This window comes from Centruroides sculpturatus, unplaced genomic scaffold (genome assembly GCF_000671375.1).
Source record: "Centruroides sculpturatus isolate CEXI.00-Female unplaced genomic scaffold, Cexi_2.0 scaffold555, whole genome shotgun sequence".
NCBI lineage: Eukaryota > Metazoa > Arthropoda > Arachnida > Scorpiones > Buthidae > Centruroides > Centruroides sculpturatus.
Genome location: NW_019384779.1, coordinates 183070 through 205910, shown reverse-complemented (window position 1 = coordinate 205910; position 22841 = coordinate 183070). Strand labels below are relative to the sequence as shown.

The 22841-nt window shown below is 29.4% G+C and overlaps 4 protein-coding genes across 5 annotated transcripts; 2 read left to right on the top strand and 2 right to left on the bottom strand.

Annotated features, from left to right (window-relative positions):
* Nucleotides 1-212: 212 nt before the first annotated feature.
* LOC111629158 lies at nucleotides 213-9652 on the top strand. 2 transcript variants are annotated; one of them, XM_023373028.1, is made up of 5 exons: nucleotides 213-563; nucleotides 677-732; nucleotides 815-910; nucleotides 7785-7868; nucleotides 8010-9652. In XM_023373028.1, exons 1-5 carry the CDS (start codon nucleotides 458-460, stop codon nucleotides 8052-8054), a joined length of 387 nt encoding a protein of 128 aa, XP_023228796.1. In that variant the 5' UTR covers nucleotides 213-457; the 3' UTR covers nucleotides 8055-9652. The 2 variants fall into 2 exon arrangements, with proteins under 2 accessions (XP_023228796.1, XP_023228797.1); XM_023373029.1 differs by lacking the exons at nucleotides 7785-7868; nucleotides 8010-9652 and adding exons at nucleotides 984-1067; nucleotides 1213-1817.
* LOC111629157 lies at nucleotides 2240-8316 on the bottom strand. The gene is made up of 6 exons (XM_023373027.1): nucleotides 8185-8316; nucleotides 3348-3471; nucleotides 3226-3281; nucleotides 3050-3145; nucleotides 2894-2977; nucleotides 2240-2591 (listed from the first exon to the last, which is right to left on the bottom strand). Exons 1-6 carry the CDS (start codon nucleotides 8218-8220, stop codon nucleotides 2559-2561), a joined length of 429 nt encoding a protein of 142 aa, XP_023228795.1. The 5' UTR covers nucleotides 8221-8316; the 3' UTR covers nucleotides 2240-2558.
* A 41-nt stretch (nucleotides 9653-9693) lies between the features above and the next one.
* LOC111629152 lies at nucleotides 9694-22310 on the top strand. Its single transcript, XM_023373021.1, has 6 exons — nucleotides 9694-10336; nucleotides 19561-21365; nucleotides 21438-21493; nucleotides 21579-21674; nucleotides 21760-21843; nucleotides 21974-22310. Exons 2-6 carry the CDS (start codon nucleotides 21275-21277, stop codon nucleotides 21998-22000), a joined length of 354 nt encoding a protein of 117 aa, XP_023228789.1. The 5' UTR covers nucleotides 9694-10336; nucleotides 19561-21274; the 3' UTR covers nucleotides 22001-22310.
* LOC111629151 lies at nucleotides 11467-17573 on the bottom strand. The gene is made up of 6 exons (XM_023373020.1): nucleotides 17409-17573; nucleotides 12575-12698; nucleotides 12453-12508; nucleotides 12277-12372; nucleotides 12121-12204; nucleotides 11467-11818 (listed from the first exon to the last, which is right to left on the bottom strand). The coding sequence occupies exons 1-6, from the start codon at nucleotides 17442-17444 to the stop codon at nucleotides 11786-11788; spliced, it is 429 nt and encodes a 142-aa protein (XP_023228788.1). The 5' UTR covers nucleotides 17445-17573; the 3' UTR covers nucleotides 11467-11785.
* Nucleotides 22311-22841: the final 531 nt, after the last annotated feature.

Genomic DNA, 22841 nt, shown 5'->3' with positions numbered 1-22841 from the left:
CAGGGTCATATAATAAATACGATATGACCCTGACCAGAATATTGATAGACGGTAACCTAATTAATGTCTAATGATTACTAAATAGCATCTATATAATAAAAAATTAATTATTGATATAATAGAAACTAAATTTATAAATCAGAATTTTATAATATTCAAATTTTTGGTAAAAGCTACTAATACTAACGGAAAAGTATGATTTACAGGGGTAAGACACTACTAATTTGAAGTGGAGAGCATTGTGACCACGTCACAAGATATATTTGCTCATTTATGGTTTACTCTTTTGTCAATTATATACTTTTACGGTTGAATGTATCTTAAAATTCTTCGAAGTAAATTATACAATTATTATTAAACGCACGCCTTTCGCAATGTAAACTGTATAACTATAAATATACAGAAAATTCGAATAAAAATATACTCGAATCGAGTTGAAGAAACAATCAACGACACAATGAAGATCGCATTAGCTATAGTTGCTTTTGGCATTGCCACTTCTTTCTCCGAGTGCCGTTCCACTTATCCTGTTACTGTAGAAGATTTGGATAGACAATATTGTGGTAAGTACCGTATTTATTGTCTATAAAATATAAAATATCGATAAAATTGTTATATCAAACAGGCTTTTACCGATAGACAATAAAATAAGCATATTTTTTTTTTTGTTGGTTAGAACTACATCATCCCGAACGTTTTAGATACTGCATGTTGGAAAATGATGCCGAAATAGTAATATTATTTATTTATTATTATTTTAAACTAATATTAAATTTTTTATAAATTTGTGTTTTATTCTAAATTAATTAAATAGTCTGTAAAATTGCATCGTAACTGCGCCTTACAAGTGAAATATTATCAAACTTTGGGAGAAATAGCTAATTTTATTTGCAAAACAAGAACTGACGAGGTATTATTATTTAATATTTAAATTACTTTATTCCTTTCTAACTAATCTAATTTAAAATTATGCTATTTTGAAGGAATATGCAAAATATTTAAGATGCTTCGTTCCAGCTTTGGAAGTAGAATTTCATGCTAATCTAAAATTCATTGATATTGTTCAGGTAGGAAAGAATTCTTAGAAGTGTTAACGAAAATATAAATAAGGATGAATTTATTTATATTAAAATTAAACAATTTTTATTAATTTTTTATTAATTAACATTTATAGAAAGGAATATAAACAAATATTTTAAAAATATTTTCCAGAAATGCTTGAAGAGTGCTGCAAGCGAATAAACAGCGATGTGTTTAATACATCAAGCAATTTTTTAAGATAATAAGAAATATGTTTATGTTAAGACATTGTTTCAATAAAGTTTATTAATAATAATTCAAAATGTGTCATTGAAATTTGAAATCAAGCAATATTGCCTCATTGAATTCGAGCAATCGACCGTATCAATCAGTATACTAAATTATATAATAATATCCTTTAAAACTGTGAAAAGAAACGAGAAATTTTCTGACATTTCAAATATTTAAATTTATTATTTTTATTAAATGTGTTTAAAATGACAGAAAAGTAGTCGACGTGTTTTAGACTCAAAAGAAATGATAAATTCTATGTAACGACGACTGCGGCGTGTTTTTCTGGGAACAACAGATTTAAAATAGCGTTAATTAAACAGATTTATTTCTGTTGTCCTTCCACACTGAATAATTAATAGGAAAAAGTGGGAAGATTAATATTCCTAGTTTTAGGAAATCTCGAGGAATTTGTCTTAATACAAACATTAAATCAATATAAAAAGAGATATTCTTTAGTGTTGGGTTGATAAAAGAAGACAAAGCAACATTTGGACGATCTGTCCCGAGGGTCTTCCTCCCCCTTCTCATAGAAAATTCCGAGGGAATTTTCTATGAGAAATTGACCCGTATTTAGATGTCAGACATGTGAAGAAAACCCGAAAAACTGCAGAATCAAAGAAAACAAATTGTAAATGCCAATAAGTCCAGTAAAATAGTCGTTAAGTCCGACCCTTGTAGAGATACATACGACCCTTTTATCCCCTCACTCTCAACCTTTAGACACCAAAATTTAATAGCAATGATTCCCCTAATAAAAAAATCCGCCTGAAAAACTTCAGAAAATTTCGACATAAAGCACAGGAGCTATTAAGCTTCAAACGGGGTGAACAAAAATCGTGCCTCACACACACACACACTAAAATTCATACATACAGGAAAAACCTCCGAATTTTTTTAAATTTCTCGACGTTTCAAGGTGTTTTGAATCCAAGAATGTAAAAATCTTGGAGGGTCTTTTTGATCGATCGCCATACTTTCCTCCTGTTATATATTGTTATACATAACAGTCGTAAAGACAATTTAATCAGTTCTGCGCAATTTTAAGCTTGAAAAAGTTTTAGTGAAGATTATTTATTATATAAAAATGGATCTTAAATGTAACGACATTTGACGCAATTAAATTTATTAATTAAATATATTAATTCTTTATCATCAACCCAAACGATAAATACAAAAATTGACAGTTAAAAATCTTTATTTAAATTTTAATCGGTTATTCCAAATTATTCGAAAGTTGTAGGTCTTTAATAGTATTTTGAAACCTCCTTTAAGCATTTCTGAAAAGAAAAAATTGAATTATAAATAAATATATTAATTAAAGTATGTTTAAATAAACTTAACGATTAAAAGTAATTATAATTATTATTAATGCCTAAGTGGATTAATATTCAGATAGATGGTCGGATGACCAAGGCGATTTTTGGGAATGATGTCCTCCTTACTCACTTCTAGCCCACCCCATTGTGGGCCTGGCCAACCCACGGGCACGATTTTAAAGAGGCCCTCTTGGTGCTCACAGAGAGGAAGAGGGCCTCAGATATTTAAATTAAATTGAATAACTTATGAAATGTGTCCATACCCGATTGATATCTAGAAGATTAGGATTAGCTATGTTTTCCACATAGATTGCTGGATAGAAGCAATGAAAATATTTTGTAAGTTCCTGTAAGACAATAATAAAACAATGAATAAATGTTAGAATATTAATTCTTTTGTTAATTAGTGAATGAATTACCTCTTCTGTACTACCATTGCAAATAAAATTTTTTAATTCATCCATAGTTTTATAATACTTGACTTGCATGATACAATTGCGATGCAAATCGTTAATCTATTCAATTATTTAATGGTTAAAATAAATGATAGAATATCAAATATTCAATTAAAATGATAAAATGGTAAAACTCTTACAATATTCACGTTGTTTTCTCTCAAACAATAATTGAATGCTTGACGATTACGAATATCTATAAAATTTGTGTTTAAATTTAATAATAATAGATTTAAAATTAATGTCGTTAAAAATTACTTACTGCAGAATTGTTTAAATAAATTATTAGCATCGATATTGTTGCACGAATGGATGGAAGCCACGGCAAAGAACACTATGACCAAAGCTAGAAGTGTCTTCATTGTTTCCAATACAGCAATTCTTATCTATTAAATAGAAATCTACCAGTATTTATACCCAGTTCCAATAATTATTTATGGCACATTCGAAATGATTTATGTAAACGAAATTCATTTATAAACTCCTTCAACCGAGTCTAACAAAATATTTACTTCTAATATCACATTTTAATTAAATACAAACATCAGGTTAAACTCTACATTTATAAGCGTTACAGCTAAGAAACAAATTGCTTAGACAAGACGAAGTGCTAAAAATACATTTATACTTAATATATATTAACAATTCTGCTGTTAAATTGAAAAATAATTAAAATGAATAATTTTAGATTAGTGCTCTTAAACGCACATTCGATTCATTGTAAATTATGGAAAAATTGCTAACTAAACATATATGTGTATTTTCCGGATGAAGTTTTATGTAAATCACAACGACATCACTGTTATTTAACCGATAATGTAATCACGGATGCAGTCATGGCATTTATTTTCAATTGTCTGTAATCTTTCATTTTGGTTATATTAATATTTCAGTCCACCTTCAAATTTTATATTTTTACTATTATAAAATGGGAAAAAGCTTAATTTTCAGGGTAGGAATGAGTATTATAAAAAATTGTAAAGATTTAATAACGAGTTAAATCGTCATTAAATCCGACCCTATTGAAGATTCACACGACTTCCATTATCTCCCCACTCCCTCGACTTTTAATCATCAAAATTTAAAAGTATCGATCCCCTTAATACACAGATCACCTTGCAAAATTTCAGAAATTTTCGACGAAAAGCACGGGAGTTATTAAGCTTCAAAAAGGTGAACAAAATCGTGTCCCCCCCACACACTCCCATACATACGGAAAAAACACCCGAATCTTTTTCATATTTCGACGTATTTATAGCAAATTTATTTAAAATTTTTCCTATTATATTGTAAGATAAATACAAAACATAGTTAATATTCATGAATAAATAAATAGACAACTAGAATTATGACGAAGATTAGTCTTTAATTGTAAGTTTTCCGGTTGAACAGAACATGTATTAATTAAAGTAGTATGCATATTAGTAAAATAGCATATAAAGGAGATATTTTTTAAAATAAAATAATTATACGAGCAGAAAAATTTCGCACTAGAATAGCTTTTGAAATATAGGAATGAAATAATCTTTCTCTCTCCCTCAAAAAAGCTTATTATAATTTTTAATACACTCGCAACACATTTCAATCTTATAATTCATTTTATGCTCGAGTTATTTTAATTTATAAAATAATAAACCGTGATATTTTAATACTTTTATATTTACATTATGTATTGATATATATATATTGTTTATTATACATTAAATAATGCATATATATTATTTAATGTATAGTAACATTTCCTGATACTAATTATGCGAAACATCGTGGAAAATAATGAGAAATATACAAGAAATAGTTCAAATTTTTCAAAATTTTGAGAGAAAACATTCATTATAAGATACATTGCCCAAATAAAGCCCATTTAATAATACGTTTAAAGGAGTAAAGAAAAATAAGGACGAGCGAGTCACACTAGAATGGTTGGATGATGCGCCATCTGATGACAGCCATAGTAACTACGTCGAAACACCTATTTTTTGTTTCCTAGTCTTTATCGATGTTTGACTTTACGTAAATTTAATTGCAATTTATTTTATATAGAGCATTGATGATATTAAAGCATTGATTAAAGGTAAAGAAGATGGAGCCTATTCAGCTTTTTTATATATCAGATATGATTCGAGTTTCCCAGAACAATCGAGACTAAAGGAGACTTCGTTGTTTACGATGAAGCAATTAATAGAACTTTCATAAAAATCTACTTAATACAATACTTAATACAAAGAATTAAATTGGCGGTACTCAGGCACGCGTAGTGTCGACTGTACTAAACCGAATGGAATGAAACTCGGCATACACGCGATGCAAATCAAGGGGAAAAGATTTAATTTTTCCGTAAATCTCTCCCCCTTGATTTGCATTGCGTGTGTACCAAGTTTTATTCGATTGGAATCAGTAGTGCCGGCTCCACGTCTGAGTACCGTCGGTTCAGTTCTTACCACCCTGTATTTACACCCAATTTCGTATATTATTGATGACCGGATATTCAAAATAATCTATGTAAACAAAGGTTATTTTGTTCGCATCTAGTGTTTTCTTCGTCTATACACTAACAGGATCATACTTTCAAAGCAGTATTGTCAATTTTTACTTTCCCAGCTCTTAAATATAACAGGCGGAAAGTATGGCGATCGATCAAAAAATGACCCCCCCAGATTTTTACAATTTTGGACTCAAGAGATTTTAAAACGTCGAGAAATGCAAAACAATTCGGGAGTAATTTCTGTACGTACGAATGTTAATATGCGTATGTGGGGAGGAGCACTATTTTGGTTACCCTTTTGAAGTTTAATAACTCCTGTGCTTTTTGTCAAAAACTTCTGAAATTTTGCAGGGAGATTTTTTTATTAGGGAAATCGATGCTGTTAAATTTTAGTGATTAAAGGTGGAGGGATGGGATAATAAATGGGGTATCTTCAGTAAGGTCAGACGATTTTACTAGTTATTAGTACTTACAATTTTTTAATACCCTACCCTACTCTGAAAATTAAGCTTTTTGCCATTTTATACTTGTTAAAAATGTAAAAACTTTTAATAATAAAACTAGAAATTCTCCTGTCTTTATGGAATAATCTTTAACACATTTATGATGTGGTGTGAAATTTGTATTTATTTCTTCCATAAATTTAGAATAAACATCAAATGTAGTGATTTGTCTAGTAATACCGATAAAATCTAAACTTTAAACGTAAATAATTATTAATATTCGTAAGTTTTTACGCGAGTCACGAAGTGAAACATTCCTATTTAATTTTCCAAGCCTAATGATGGTATGTAAGTGGCGAATAACCTGTAACTGAAGGTTTTTAAAGCATATTTACTGTTTCCTTACTGCAGTGTGATCATCGTTTATCATGGTTTAAGGGACGGGAACAAACGTTTTTTTCTGGTCTTGTTATCGAGTACTTATGACGTTATTTTTCAAGGCTAAATATTCATTTATCGTTACGTTTCACAAAATGAGGAATAAACACAATGATACTTAATGACACAATGAGGAATACTTGACTTACACAACGCAACGGACTTCAGACATAAACACTCGTGGCTATTTGATGATGATGATAAGCACAGTTTGTTTGTACCCACCGATGTCTGAGTAGATAAAACCACTGAACACTGGTAATTGGGTCGCAACTTCGAGCCTTTCCAATGGGATGGGCAAAGTCGCGTGGAGTTTTTCGTATCTTCTTCACGTGTTTAACATTTAAATTGGAAGAACTTTCTACGGAATTCCCCCATGGCAGATCGTCCACTTATTGCGTTGCCATATCCACGAAACCACCCGATCCATCCGCCAACTGATATATTTTTACCATAGCACTAGAACAATGCTATAGAAAGCCTTATTAATCAAATTTTTTGGTATTTAAACTAATATTAATAGAATGTTCTTTGACAAGATATAATATAATTTAATGAAGTTATCTTATAGTGTATTAAACAGATATTGAGCAATTTGCAATAATAATAATAATAGTAATTAATTTTTAAAATAGTTATGCAAGTTACTCAAAACTATTTTCTTAATGATTTAAATTTATCAATTATCTTATTGATTACATAAGTCCGAAAATGGGTCACATAACTTATTAGATTTTTAAAACATTATTCTGAATAATAAAGCGTTAAAAGATTTCGAAATGTTATTGATATAAATACAGAAATAACCTTCATCGAACTATTCTAAAAGAATAAATCCAGTGGAAACAATGAAAACTTTCTTATTTCTCATCGCTCTTAGTCTTAATATATTTTCTATCCGAGCGATAGAATGGGAATTAGTAAGAGAATTGGACAGACGTTATTGTGGTGAGCATATTCTGACAATATTCATTCTTTTAATTTATTATAACTAATACGAGATTCTTATGCGTTTAAAAATATTAGAATTAAAGAATCCAAAGGCAGCGGATTACTGTATGCTCGAAAATGGCGTAGATATTGTACGACTTATCGTAATTTAATTTATTTGAAAAAATCAATAAAGCAAATTAATTTTCAATCTTCAACCGATTTTATAGACTAACCAATTATTTCGCAATTGTGTAATACAAGTCAAATTCCATCCTACCATGGAAGAGTTAGTTGATTATTTTTGTTTTTACATGAGTGAAAAGGTAGTTCAATCAAATTAATTAGTTCTATTCGTAATGATTTAATTACGTATTAAGTTTCATTTTTGTTATATTTTTAGGAATATGAAGAATATTTACAATGCTTCGTTCCGGCAGTAAATGTAGAAAATAAAGTTAATCCCAAGCTTTCTGCAATTGCTGAGGTATAGTATTTAATACAACTATATTAAACATCCCGATATGTAACCAAATAATGGCTTTAAATAATTGAGATATAACTCAATTTTTTCTCAAATTTATTTCTTGATAAATAATTCGTAATTAAACTTTTTTTTTGACTTTAGAAATGTATTAAAGAGAGTGCAAATCATCAACTACAATTCGTGTGAAGATTGGCTTAAAGAAATTTATTCCGAACTGAAGAAACAAAATTAAACCCGATTCTTCTCTTTGAACGAATGACTTAAACGAAATTATAAATTGGCATAAATCGTGAGAATAAAGTATTGTGATAGTCACCAATATGTCGCATAGTCGTGTCATGTGTACGTACATAACACGATTGTAATATATATATACAGTATACGGAATCGTTTTTCTTATGGATTTCGACGTCGGGGAGTAGGATTGTACCGTTCCAACTTCGGACAAACTGAAACCACCTTCAATTAATAAACAGACATACAATAGATAATTAAGATAAATGGCTTACTTTACGGTAAAATTATCGATTATATGAGAAGTATTAGAAAAATTAAAAAGCACACAGAAGTTTAACAAATAACGGCCAACAATGTTTAACAATGACAGCATTATTATAATTATCCATAGACATAACACGTTATCATAATTATCCCATAATGGTTCGCCTTTTCACCTTTCACAAAACTTCTCCGGCGGCATCATCTATGGAGTAAGAGCTTTATTTTGATACCTGAACCGTGTCTGTACTCTCAATCGTTTACTCGGAAAAGCTGAAAGCCTCTTTCAATAATACACGACATAGAACACTAACGCCTTAAAAAATGATCTAAGGAATAACGAACTTATCAGTTTGATGAATAATAGATTTCAAAGTGGAAAGAAGAAATCAAATTTATTTCTCTATCTAATAAATATAGCCTACTTTATTTTTATAATTGCAAAATAATAAATGTAACGTTAAATAAAGTACAGTAATAACATTTTAATTATTTATTATGCGAATTTTAATGATATCCCATTGCATTCATTATTGAGAGAAAATTAAAATTTAGACCTATACAATAGAAAAGGAATTTAGGTTATTCGTGGTAACTTTCAATTAAAATTCTGGCCTATATACTTAATACTAAATACGTTTTGAATACGATTGTTCTTTTAAAAATAAGAAAACTGTAAGGTTAATAAATCATAAGAGAATAATCATTATAGATGAATAACGAGATAGAAAAGAGATATCCAATTATTAAATGTTTTATGATGCACTTCACGAAGTTCATATTCATAGTTATTGGATTGATTCATTGAAAACTATCACTATTACCAGGAGATAATGGATGTCAACACTTCTTACGTATCTTTTACGTACGAAATTTTAAAACGGACAAATCTCACACGTCATTTAAAAATGAAATTTTAGGAAAAGATTTTGAGGTTAAATTCTGAAGTAAAACTTCAGAATTTAACCTCAGAAAGTAGAAAAATACTCGTAAATTTTTACATGTTCAGAACCAAAGCTATGTCTTCTGGTATCTTTTTTATCGTAACTTCATTTTAATACCAGGAACTAATATATTAGTACGCGGGGGCGCCCGTATATCGGGGCCCTCGTGTACATGCTCCCTTTTCGTCTTGGTTGCCCTTTTCCTATTCCTCAAACAGGTCCCAAACAACAGAAAATTCGTGACTTCTAGCCTACTCTGCAAATATAAAAGAAACTAACGAACGATTTTTATCCATTGACCTATGCAACTTCGTGGTATGTTGATCAAAACCCCATTCCTTGTTTTCGAGACCAAGATGCATCCGGGGCCATCTTGTGAGAACACTGATCCGACGTTGAATCATAGAATTTGAAGCTTTTTGTATAATGTACGATACCCTTTTTCATAGCTTGCGTCCCCTCTTTTTCATAGTCTGCGGGCGCCGCTGTAAGTAAATCACTTATTTTCCGATAAATTTAATACCAGATTCTTACCGAATAATTCACTCATTCAAGTCACAAGGGTGAAGAAAGGGAAACACAGTTACTGGAAATTTTAAGTGAGGAATACCAAATTGAAGAAGAGGTCGAAAAAAATAATGGGACTCCGAGAAATTCGAAAATTCAGGATTATTTTAGACAAGCAAGAGAAACCGAAAAACAAGGTATTGACGATTCACAATATACGAATTAATTCAGGAAAAATTTTGCCAGTTAAACTTAGAAATTCAGCCAATAATAGCTGAAGTTAATAAGATAAAAGAAGAAAATAATATTTATAAGGAAGAGATGAAGATAATTGGTTACAAGATACAAAAATTAGAAGAAAATTATATAAATAACGAAAAGATAAAAGGTATGTTGGAATTTCGAATTTGATAAATTGGTAAATGACAATACAAGTAAGAACATAATAATTTTTAATTTTCCGAATTAAAACATGGAACGTTGCTCAACAAATCAAACAATTTATTAACAAAGAATTAGGTCTAAAAAATATAGAAATTNAATTAAACAATTTTTATTAATTTTTTATTAATTAACATTTATAGAAAGGAATATAAACAAATATTTTAAAAATATTTTCCAGAAATGCTTGAAGAGTGCTGCAAGCGAATAAACAGCGATGTGTTTAATACATCAAGCAATTTTTTAAGATAATAAGAAATATGTTTATGTTAAGACATTGTTTCAATAAAGTTTATTAATAATAATTCAAAATGTGTCATTGAAATTTGAAATCAAGCAATATTGCCTCATTGAATTCGAGCAATCGACCGTATCAATCAGTATACTAAATTATATAATAATATCCTTTAAAACTGTGAAAAGAAACGAGAAATTTTCTGACATTTCAAATATTTAAATTTATTATTTTTATTAAATGTGTTTAAAATGACAGAAAAGTAGTCGACGTGTTTTAGACTCAAAAGAAATGATAAATTCTATGTAACGACGACTGCGGCGTGTTTTTCTGGGAACAACAGATTTAAAATAGCGTTAATTAAACAGATTTATTTCTGTTGTCCTTCCACACTGAATAATTAATAGGAAAAAGTGGGAAGATTAATATTCCTAGTTTTAGGAAATCTCGAGGAATTTGTCTTAATACAAACATTAAATCAATATAAAAAGAGATATTCTTTAGTGTTGGGTTGATAAAAGAAGACAAAGCAACATTTGGACGATCTGTCCCGAGGGTCTTCCTCCCCCTTCTCATAGAAAATTCCGAGGGAATTTTCTATGAGAAATTGACCCGTATTTAGATGTCAGACATGTGAAGAAAACCCGAAAAACTGCAGAATCAAAGAAAACAAATTGTAAATGCCAATAAGTCCAGTAAAATAGTCGTTAAGTCCGACCCTTGTAGAGATACATACGACCCTTTTATCCCCTCACTCTCAACCTTTAGACACCAAAATTTAATAGCAATGATTCCCCTAATAAAAAAATCCGCCTGAAAAACTTCAGAAAATTTCGACATAAAGCACAGGAGCTATTAAGCTTCAAACGGGGTGAACAAAAATCGTGCCTCACACACACACACACTAAAATTCATACATACAGGAAAAACCTCCGAATTTTTTTAAATTTCTCGACGTTTCAAGGTGTTTTGAATCCAAGAATGTAAAAATCTTGGAGGGTCTTTTTGATCGATCGCCATACTTTCCTCCTGTTATATATTGTTATACATAACAGTCGTAAAGACAATTTAATCAGTTCTGCGCAATTTTAAGCTTGAAAAAGTTTTAGTGAAGATTATTTATTATATAAAAATGGATCTTAAATGTAACGACATTTGACGCAATTAAATTTATTAATTAAATATATTAATTCTTTATCATCAACCCAAACGATAAATACAAAAATTGACAGTTAAAAATCTTTATTTAAATTTTAATCGGTTATTCCAAATTATTCGAAAGTTGTAGGTCTTTAATAGTATTTTGAAACCTCCTTTAAGCATTTCTGAAAAGAAAAAATTGAATTATAAATAAATATATTAATTAAAGTACGTTTAAATAAACTTAACGATTAAAAGTAATTATAATTATTATTAATGCCTAAGTGGATTAATATTCAGATAGATGGTCGGATGACCAAGGCGATTTTTGGGAATGATGTCCTCCTTACTCACTTCTAGCCCACCCCATTGTGGGCCTGGCCAACCCACGGGCACGATTTTAAAGAGGCCCTCTTGGTGCTCACAGAGAGGAAGAGGGCCTCAGATATTTAAATTAAATTGAATAACTTATGAAATGTGTCCATACCCGATTGATATCTAGAAGATTAGGATTAGCTATGTTTTCCACATAGATTGCTGGATAGAAGCAATGAAAATATTTTGTAAGTTCCTGTAAGACAATAATAAAACAATGAATAAATGTTAGAATATTAATTCTTTTGTTAATTAGTGAATGAATTACCTCTTCTGTACTACCATTGCAAATAAAATTTTTTAATTCATCCATAGTTTTATAATACTTGACTTGCATGATACAATTGCGATGCAAATCGTTAATCTATTCAATTATTTAATGGTTAAAATAAATGATAGAATATCAAATATTCAATTAAAATGATAAAATGGTAAAACTCTTACAATATTCACGTTGTTTTCTCTCAAACAATAATTGAATGCTTGACGATTACGAATATCTATAAAATTTGTGTTTAAATTTAATAATAATAGATTTAAAATTAATGTCGTTAAAAATTACTTACTGCAGAATTGTTTAAATAAATTATTAGCATCGATATTGTTGCACGAATGGATGGAAGCCACGGCAAAGAACACTATGACCAAAGCTAGAAGTGTCTTCATTGTTTCCAATACAGCAATTCTTATCTATTAAATAGAAATCTACCAGTATTTATACCCAGTTCCAATAATTATTTATGGCACATTCGAAATGATTTATGTAAACGAAATTCATTTATAAACTCCTTCAACCGAGTCTAACAAAATATTTACTTCTAATATCACATTTTAATTAAATACAAACATCAGGTTAAACTCTACATTTATAAGCGTTACAGCTAAGAAACAAATTGCTTAGACAAGACGAAGTGCTAAAAATACATTTATACTTAATATATATTAACAATTCTGCTGTTAAATTGAAAAATAATTAAAATGAATAATTTTAGATTAGTGCTCTTAAACGCACATTCGATTCATTGTAAATTATGGAAAAATTGCTAACTAAACATATATGTGTATTTTCCGGATGAAGTTTTATGTAAATCACAACGACATCACTGTTATTTAACCGATAATGTAATCACGGATGCAGTCATGGCATTTATTTTCAATTGTCTGTAATCTTTCATTTTGGTTATATTAATATTTCAGTCCACCTTCAAATTTTATATTTTTACTATTATAAAATGGGAAAAAGCTTAATTTTCAGGGTAGGAATGAGTATTATAAAAAATTGTAAAGATTTAATAACGAGTTAAATCGTCATTAAATCCGACCCTATTGAAGATTCACACGACTTCCATTATCTCCCCACTCCCTCGACTTTTAATCATCAAAATTTAAAAGTATCGATCCCCTTAATACACAGATCACCTTGCAAAATTTCAGAAATTTTCGACGAAAAGCACGGGAGTTATTAAGCTTCAAAAAGGTGAACAAAATCGTGTCCCCCCCACACACTCCCATACATACGGAAAAAACACCCGAATCTTTTTCATATTTCGACGTATTTATAGCAAATTTATTTAAAATTTTTCCTATTATATTGTAAGATAAATACAAAACATAGTTAATATTCATGAATAAATAAATAGACAACTAGAATTATGACGAAGATTAGTCTTTAATTGTAAGTTTTCCGGTTGAACAGAACATGTATTAATTAAAGTAGTATGCATATTAGTAAAATAGCATATAAAGGAGATATTTTTTAAAATAAAATAATTATACGAGCAGAAAAATTTCGCACTAGAATAGCTTTTGAAATATAGGAATGAAATAATCTTTCTCTCTCCCTCAAAAAAGCTTATTATAATTTTTAATACACTCGCAACACATTTCAATCTTATAATTCATTTTATGCTCGAGTTATTTTAATTTATAAAATAATAAACCGTGATATTTTAATACTTTTATATTTACATTATGTATTGATATATATATATTGTTTATTATACATTAAATAATGCATATATATTATTTAATGTATAGTAACATTTCCTGATACTAATTATGCGAAACATCGTGGAAAATAATGAGAAATATACAAGAAATAGTTCAAATTTTTCAAAATTTTGAGAGAAAACATTCATTATAAGATACATTGCCCAAATAAAGCCCATTTAATAATACGTTTAAAGGAGTAAAGAAAAATAAGGACGAGCGAGTCACACTAGAATGGTTGGATGATGCGCCATCTGATGACAGCCATAGTAACTACGTCGAAACACCTATTTTTTGTTTCCTAGTCTTTATCGATGTTTGACTTTACGTAAATTTAATTGCAATTTATTTTATATAGAGCATTGATGATATTAAAGCATTGATTAAAGGTAAAGAAGATGGAGCCTATTCAGCTTTTTTATATATCAGATATGATTCGAGTTTCCCAGAACAATCGAGACTAAAGGAGACTTCGTTGTTTACGATGAAGCAATTAATAGAACTTTCATAAAAATCTACTTAATACAATACTTAATACAAAGAATTAAATTGGCGGTACTCAGGCACGCGTAGTGTCGACTGTACTGAACCGAATGGAATGAAACTCGGCATACACGCGATGCAAATCAAGGGGAAAAGATTTAATTTTTCCGTAAATCTCTCCCCCTTGATTTGCATTGCGTGTGTACCAAGTTTTATTCGATTGGAATCAGTAGTGCCGGCTCCACGTCTGAGTACCGTCGGTTCAGTTCTTACCACCCTGTATTTACACCCAATTTCGTATATTATTGATGACCGGATATTCAAAATAATCTATGTAAACAAAGGTTATTTTGTTCGCATCTAGTGTTTTCTTCGTCTATACACTAACAGGATCATACTTTCAAAGCAGTATTGTCAATTTTTACTTTCCCAGCTCTTAAATATAACAGGCGGAAAGTATGGCGATCGATCAAAAAATGACCCCCCCAGATTTTTACAATTTTGGACTCAAGAGATTTTAAAACGTCGAGAAATGCAAAACAATTCGGGAGTAATTTCTGTACGTACGAATGTTAATATGCGTATGTGGGGAGGAGCACTATTTTGGTTACCCTTTTGAAGTTTAATAACTCCTGTGCTTTTTGTCAAAAACTTCTGAAATTTTGCAGGGAGATTTTTTTATTAGGGAAATCGATGCTGTTAAATTTTAGTGATTAAAGGTGGAGGGATGGGATAATAAATGGGGTATCTTCAGTAAGGTCAGACGATTTTACTAGTTATTAGTACTTACAATTTTTTAATACCCTACCCTACTCTGAAAATTAAGCTTTTTGCCATTTTATACTTGTTAAAAATGTAAAAACTTTTAATAATAAAACTAGAAATTCTCCTGTCTTTATGGAATAATCTTTAACACATTTATGATGTGGTGTGAAATTTGTATTTATTTCTTCCATAAATTTAGAATAAACATCAAATGTAGTGATTTGTCTAGTAATACCGATAAAATCTAAACTTTAAACGTAAATAATTATTAATATTCGTAAGTTTTTACGCGAGTCACGAAGTGAAACATTCCTATTTAATTTTCCAAGCCTAATGATGGTATGTAAGTGGCGAATAACCTGTAACTGAAGGTTTTTAAAGCATATTTACTGTTTCCTTACTGCAGTGTGATCATCGTTTATCATGGTTTAAGGGACGGGAACAAACGTTTTTTTCTGGTCTTGTTATCGAGTACTTATGACGTTATTTTTCAAGGCTAAATATTCATTTATCGTTACGTTTCACAAAATGAGGAATAAACACAATGATACTTAATGACACAATGAGGAATACTTGACTTACACAACGCAACGGACTTCAGACATAAACACTCGTGGCTATTTGATGATGATGATAAGCACAGTTTGTTTGTACCCACCGATGTCTGAGTAGATAAAACCACTGAACACTGGTAATTGGGTCGCAACTTCGAGCCTTTCCAATGGGATGGGCAAAGTCGCGTGGAGTTTTTCGTATCTTCTTCACGTGTTTAACATTTAAATTGGAAGAACTTTCTACGGAATTCCCCCATGGCAGATCGTCCACTTATTGCGTTGCCATATCCACGAAACCACCCGATCCATCCGCCAACTGATATATTTTTACCATAGCACTAGAACGATGCTATAGAAAGCCTTATTAATCAAATTTTTTGGTATTTAAACTAATATTAATAGAATGTTCTTTGACAAGATATAATATAATTTAATGAAGTTATCTTATAGTGTATTAAACAGATATTGAGCAATTTGCAATAATAATAATAGTAATTAATTTTTAAAATAGTTATGCAAGTTACTCAAAACTATTTTCTTAATGATTTAAATTTATCAATTATCTTATTGATTACATAAGTCCGAAAATGGGTCACATAACTTATTAGATTTTTAAAACATTATTCTGAATAATAAAGCGTTAAAAGATTTCGAAATGTTATTGATATAAATACAGAAATAACCTTCATCGAACTATTCTAAAAGAATAAATCCAGTGGAAACAATGAAAACTTTCTTATTTCTCATCGCTCTTAGTCTTAATATATTTTCTATCCGAGCGATAGAATGGGAATTAGTAAGAGAATTGGACAGACGTTATTGTGGTGAGCATATTCTGACAATATTCATTCTTTTAATTTATTATAACTAATACGAGATTCTTATGCGTTTAAAAATATTAGAATTAAAGAATCCAAAGGCAGCGGATTACTGTATGCTCGAAAATGGCGTAGATATTGTACGACTTATCGTAATTTAATTTATTTGAAAAAATCAATAAAGCAAATTAATTTTCAATCTTCAACCGATTTTATAGACTAACCAATTATTTCGCAATTGTGTAATACAAGTCAAATTCCATCCTACCATGGAAGAGTTAGTTGATTATTTTTGTTTTTACATGAGTGAAAAGGTAGTTCAATCAAATTAATTAGTTCTATTCGTAATGATTTAATTACGTATTAAGTTTCATTTTTGTTATATTTTTAGGAATATGAAGAATATTTACAATGCTTCGTTCCGGCAGTAAATGTAGAAAATAAAGTTAATCCCAAGCTTTCTGCAATTGCTGAGGTATAGTATTTAATACAACTATATTAAACATCCCGATATGTAACCAAATAATGGCTTTAAATAATTGAGATATAACTCAATTTTTTCTCAAATTTATTTCTTGATAAATAATTCGTAATTAAACTTTTTTTTTGACTTTAGAAATGTATTAAAGAGAGTGCAAATCATCAACTACAATTCGTGTGAAGATTGGCTTAAAGAAATTTATTCCGAACTGAAGAAACAAAATTAAACCCGATTCTTCTCTTTGAACGAATGACTTAAACGAAATTATAAATTGGCATAAATCGTGAGAATAAAGTATTGTGATAGTCACCAATATGTCGCATAGTCGTGTCATGTGTACGTACATAACACGATTGTAATATATATATACAGTATACGGAATCGTTTTTCTTATGGATTTCGACGTCGGGGAGTAGGATTGTACCGTTCCAACTTCGGACAAACTGAAACCACCTTCAATTAATAAACAGACATACAATAGATAATTAAGATAAATTGCTTACTTTACGGTAAAATTATCGATTATATGAGAAGTATTAGAAAAATTAAAAAGCACACAGAAGTTTAACAAATAACGGCCAACAATGTTTAACAATGACAGCATTATTATAATTATCCATAGACATAACACGTTATCATAATTATCCCATAATGGTTCGCCTTTTCACCTTTCACAAAACTTCTCCGGCGGCATCATCTATGGAGCAAGAGCTTCATTTTGATACCTGAACCGTGTCTGTACTCTCAATCGTTTACTCGGAAAAGCTGAAAGCCTCTTTCAATAATACACGACATAGAACACTAACGCCTTAAAAAATGATCTAAGGAATAACGAACTTATCAGTTTGATGAATAATAGATTTCAAAGTGGAAAGAAGAAATCAAATTTATTTCTCTATCTAATAAATATAGCCTACTTTATTTTTATAATTGCAAAATAATAAATGTAACGTTAAATAAAGTACAGTAATAACATTTTAATTATTTATTATGCGAATTTTAATGATATCCCATTGCATTCATTATTGAGAGAAAATTAAAATTTAGACCTATACAATAGAAAAGGAATTTAGGTTATTCGTGGTAACTTTCAATTAAAATTCTGGCCTATATACTTAATACTAAATACGTTTTGAATACGATTGTTCTTTTAAAAATAAGAAAACTGTAAGGTTAATAAATCATAAGAGAATAATCATTATAGATGAATAACGAGATAGAAAAGAGATATCCAATTATTAAATGTTTTATGATGCACTTCACGAAGTTCATATTCATAGTTATTGGATTGATTCATTGAAAACTATCACTATTACCAGGAGATAATGGATGTCAACACTTCTTACGTATCTTTTACGTACGAAATTTTAAAACGGACAAATCTCACACGTCATTTAAAAATGAAATTTTAGGAAAAGATTTTGAGGTTAAATTCTGAAGTAAAACTTCAGAATTTAACCTCAGAAAGTAGAAAAATACTCGTAAATTTTTACATGTTCAGAACCAAAGCTATGTCTTCTGGTATCTTTTTTATCGTAACTTCATTTTAATACCAGGAACTAATATATTAGTACGCGGGGGCGCCCGTATATCGGGGCCCTCGTGTACATGCTCCCTTTTCGTCTTGGTTGCCCTTTTCCTATTCCTCAAACAGGTCCCAAACAACAGAAAATTCGTGACTTCTAGCCTACTCTGCAAATATAAAAGAAACTAACGAACGATTTTTATCCATTGACCTATGCAACTTCGTGGTATGTTGATCAAAACCCCATTCCTTGTTTTCGAGACCAAGATGCAACCGGGGCCATCTTGTGAGAACACTGATCCGACGTTGAATCATAGAATTTGAAGCTTTTTGTATAATGTACGATACCCTTTTTCATAGCTTGCGTCCCCTCTTTTTCATAGTCTGCGGGCGCCGCTGTAAGTAAATCACTTATTTTCCGATAAATTTAATACCAGATTCTTACCGAATAATTCACTCATTCAAGTCACAAGGGTGAAGAAAGGGAAACACAGTTACTGGAAATTTTAAGTGAGGAATACCAAATTGAAGAAGAGGTCGAAAAAAATAATGGGACTCCGAGAAATTCGAAAATTCAGGATTATTTTAGACAAGCAAGAGAAACCGAAAAACAAGGTATTGACGATTCACAATATACGAATTAATTCAGGAAAAATTTTGCCAGTTAAACTTAGAAATTCGGCCAATAATAGCTGAAGTTAATAAGATAAAAGAAGAAAATAATATTTATAAGGAAGAGATGAAGATAATTGGTTACAAGATACAAAAATTAGAAGAAAATTATATAAATAACGAAAAGATAAAAGGTATGTTGGAATTTCGAATTTGATAAATTGGTAAATGACAATACAAGTAAGAACATAATAATTTTTAATTTTCCGAATTAAAACATGGAACGTTGCTCAACAAATCAAACAATTTATTAACAAAGAATTAGGTCTAAAAAATATAGACATTGAAGAACTAGTCCAACTTAAAAATAGTAAGAATAACCTAATAATAAAAGTATGTCCGGAATCTGTAAAAGATAGAAATTTAGTTCTCAGGAAATTTTTGGACTTTGAAACCAAAAATTGTTAGTGAAATCGAGAAAAAAATAATAATTACAACGGATTTGTGTATTAGATCAAGAATTAGAAGAAAAAACTACAGGATCAAATTAAAATAGAAAAAACTATTAAAAATAAAATATTAATAAGAGATGATTACTATATTAAGGATAATATAATATATACAATTGATATGAATACAAACAAGATTATTCAAATGGATTGTTCTTTTAGAAATAGACAGACGACTAAAAAGAACAGGACTGAAAAGAAAATCATACCGAATTAAGTTTAGATCCTTCAAATAAGAAAACAGTAATTGAAAATATTTGTAATAAAAGCTTTGTAAAACTGGAAAATAGTAAAGTAAAAGTAAAGGGAAAAAATGTTAGTAATGTAATGGTAGTAAAAATATGAGAGAGACTAACAAAGACAAAAAAATTTCTGTCCAATAGGGTTTTGGAGAATATAAGGTCTTTGCAGAAAAATTATAAAGTCTTACTAAAAGAATTCATAGATCCTAACATTATAATTGGTTCAAGGGAACCTGGATGATAATTTGAAGTGACAGTCAAAACTAATAGTTAATAAACACGTTATCATAGTATTTAGTGAAGCAAAAATGAAGAAACAAGAATAAATTAATCTACTTTGTAAAAGTAGCTATCATAAATATAAATTTAATAAAGTAAATAAGATCTTTGTAATGCAAAAACAATGAGCTATTGTATGCGGAATATTGAATAAATTTGAAGTGTTTTAAAACAGGTGTAAAAAGGAACATACTAAATGTCATTTATAAGTTAGAATATAATTATATGTAGAAATAAATTTGTGTAGATAATCAAGAAATTGTGAAATCCAACCGCCCCGATTGTAACAGACGGAAGGCGAATGTACATCGAAAAGTTAATTTATGTAAACTTTTAAAATTGTATAAACATCTCCCTTGTAACAGGCTATTGCCTATTACATTAATAAACATTGATTAATAATAATGATTAATAATTCACTCATTCGGAGGAACAGAAATAACATAATAATAATAATAATAAGTAAGCAATACACTTCTGATCCTTTTTATATTAAGGTCATCCCGTATCTCTAAAATACAATGGACTACAGAAGCATTTTATGTTGTAACATATTTAAAAATAATGGAAGCTGAATGTCTCAGGCTCAGTCCTTCACCAGCCGGGTGTCGGCATCGAGAACCTGGCTGAATCCCTAATAGGCATGGTTAATTACTTGCCCATGAAAAATTCCCGGATTTCTCATGGGCAGTTTTAATCGTTTCGGTCATCGGACCGTCATTGGTTTTCAATTAGAAATTTGTTACAACTAAGTTATATTACAAACTGCATTAAACGGGGTTTGTATTACAGGAATAATTTAACATATTTAATTAATATGTTCTGTATTAAAAGTTAATGGATATAACCTAATTAAAAGGTTATTGTATAAAAAATGTAAAATTCATAAGTTAAATTAATAATAGCGTAATTATAATTGCATTAATTAAACAACGTATATATATAAAGGCATGGATTGACGAGTGTTGTAGATTGTATTAATTGTCTATAGAAAATTAATTTTCTCAGTATGCTGTTTATAAAGATTTTTATTTTAATTGCAATTTGTACGGTTTACATTCAAGCACAACTTGCTGATAGATTGAGTAGAAAATACTGTTGTAAGTATCTTTAAATGTTCTTTCGTTAATTTATTGAAATAATATGGGAATATTAATTATAATCTGTGTTAGCGAGTGGAAATCAAGCAGCTTTGAGGTTCTGCGCTATGGAAAACAATGCGGGAATTGTGAGTCGAATTTTACATTAAATTTCATGGAAGAAAATCGCGTATAATTTATTTATTCTATATTTTTCTCCGCCATCTCACGCAGGTTCTCGATATATTTCGAAATTGTGTATTGCAATTTAAAAAATTTTATACGTTGCACGAAATGTCAGAGTACATCTGCAATAATATTAATGGAGAGGTTAGTAAGTGTTTACAATTAACTTATATATTTTTATGTAAGATAATCGAAATTTTAAATAAATAAATGTGTTTGTGTTTTAAAGGAATTCGTTCGATATAAAAAGTGTGCAGAACCAGCTTTAACTTCAGCAGCCGAGCGTGATGAGAAGTTTTTGCCCATACTTGACGTAAGAAAATAATTACAAGATCGATATTTGAACAGGAGAAAACAAAAATTGACAGAAAATAATTATAATTATATTACTTAAAATCTTATTGAAACGTTTTAGAAATCAATTTATTTTCGTTTACTTGCAGAATTGCTTAGCTGTTTACAATGATTGAAGATGAAGAATCGAATCAAGAAATTTTCATCAGCCCTTCCTTCCTTCTCTTTGTATCTGATTTCATTTATCATAAATTTCTATAAGATATTCCGTTTTAACGATCATACTACAATTTATAATTGCATTAATTATATATTTTATTTCTAAATTTTAAATAATAAAACGACACCGATTTAATTTCTTAAATAATATTTCGCATATTCTTGCACTTATCAATTGCCATCGATTGTCTGAATTGTCCGAAACAATTTCTTTGTAAAGAAAACAAATTATTTCATTCTAAATGGATTTTTGAAAAAAAATAAGAACTTTTTAGTCACAGATATTTTTAATTTCGTAATTTTTAAATAAAATATATGCAAATTTCTTTTATAAAATATGAGTTGTAAATTTATTATTGGATAAGAATATATTGAAATCAATACTTTGAGAAAGAATTAAAGAAGTATTTCATTTATGCTAATTATTAAATATATTGTTTAATTTCTCCAATATCCTGCCCATTGTGTTTTGCGTAATTCTGAAATTCTGTTCCAATGAATATCTAAAGTTTGATCTCCTGTGGTGAACATTTCGGGAGGACACTTTATTCGTTTCTTTGGCCATAAATAGAGAGAATAATAAATATTCTCTGTCGATATTTCTTCCTCGCGCACTAAAAGTGACTTGTTTAGTCACAAAGTAAAAAATAGTTTCTATCGTGCACAGTGATTCCTCGGAACTCGAATTCAGTTCGTTCCTAGAGGAAAAAAAAGACAATTTTTCCTGTAAGGAATAATGTATAGTGAATTAGTTCGTTTCCAAACCTCAAAAATACCCATTTTCATTCTAAAAAGTCA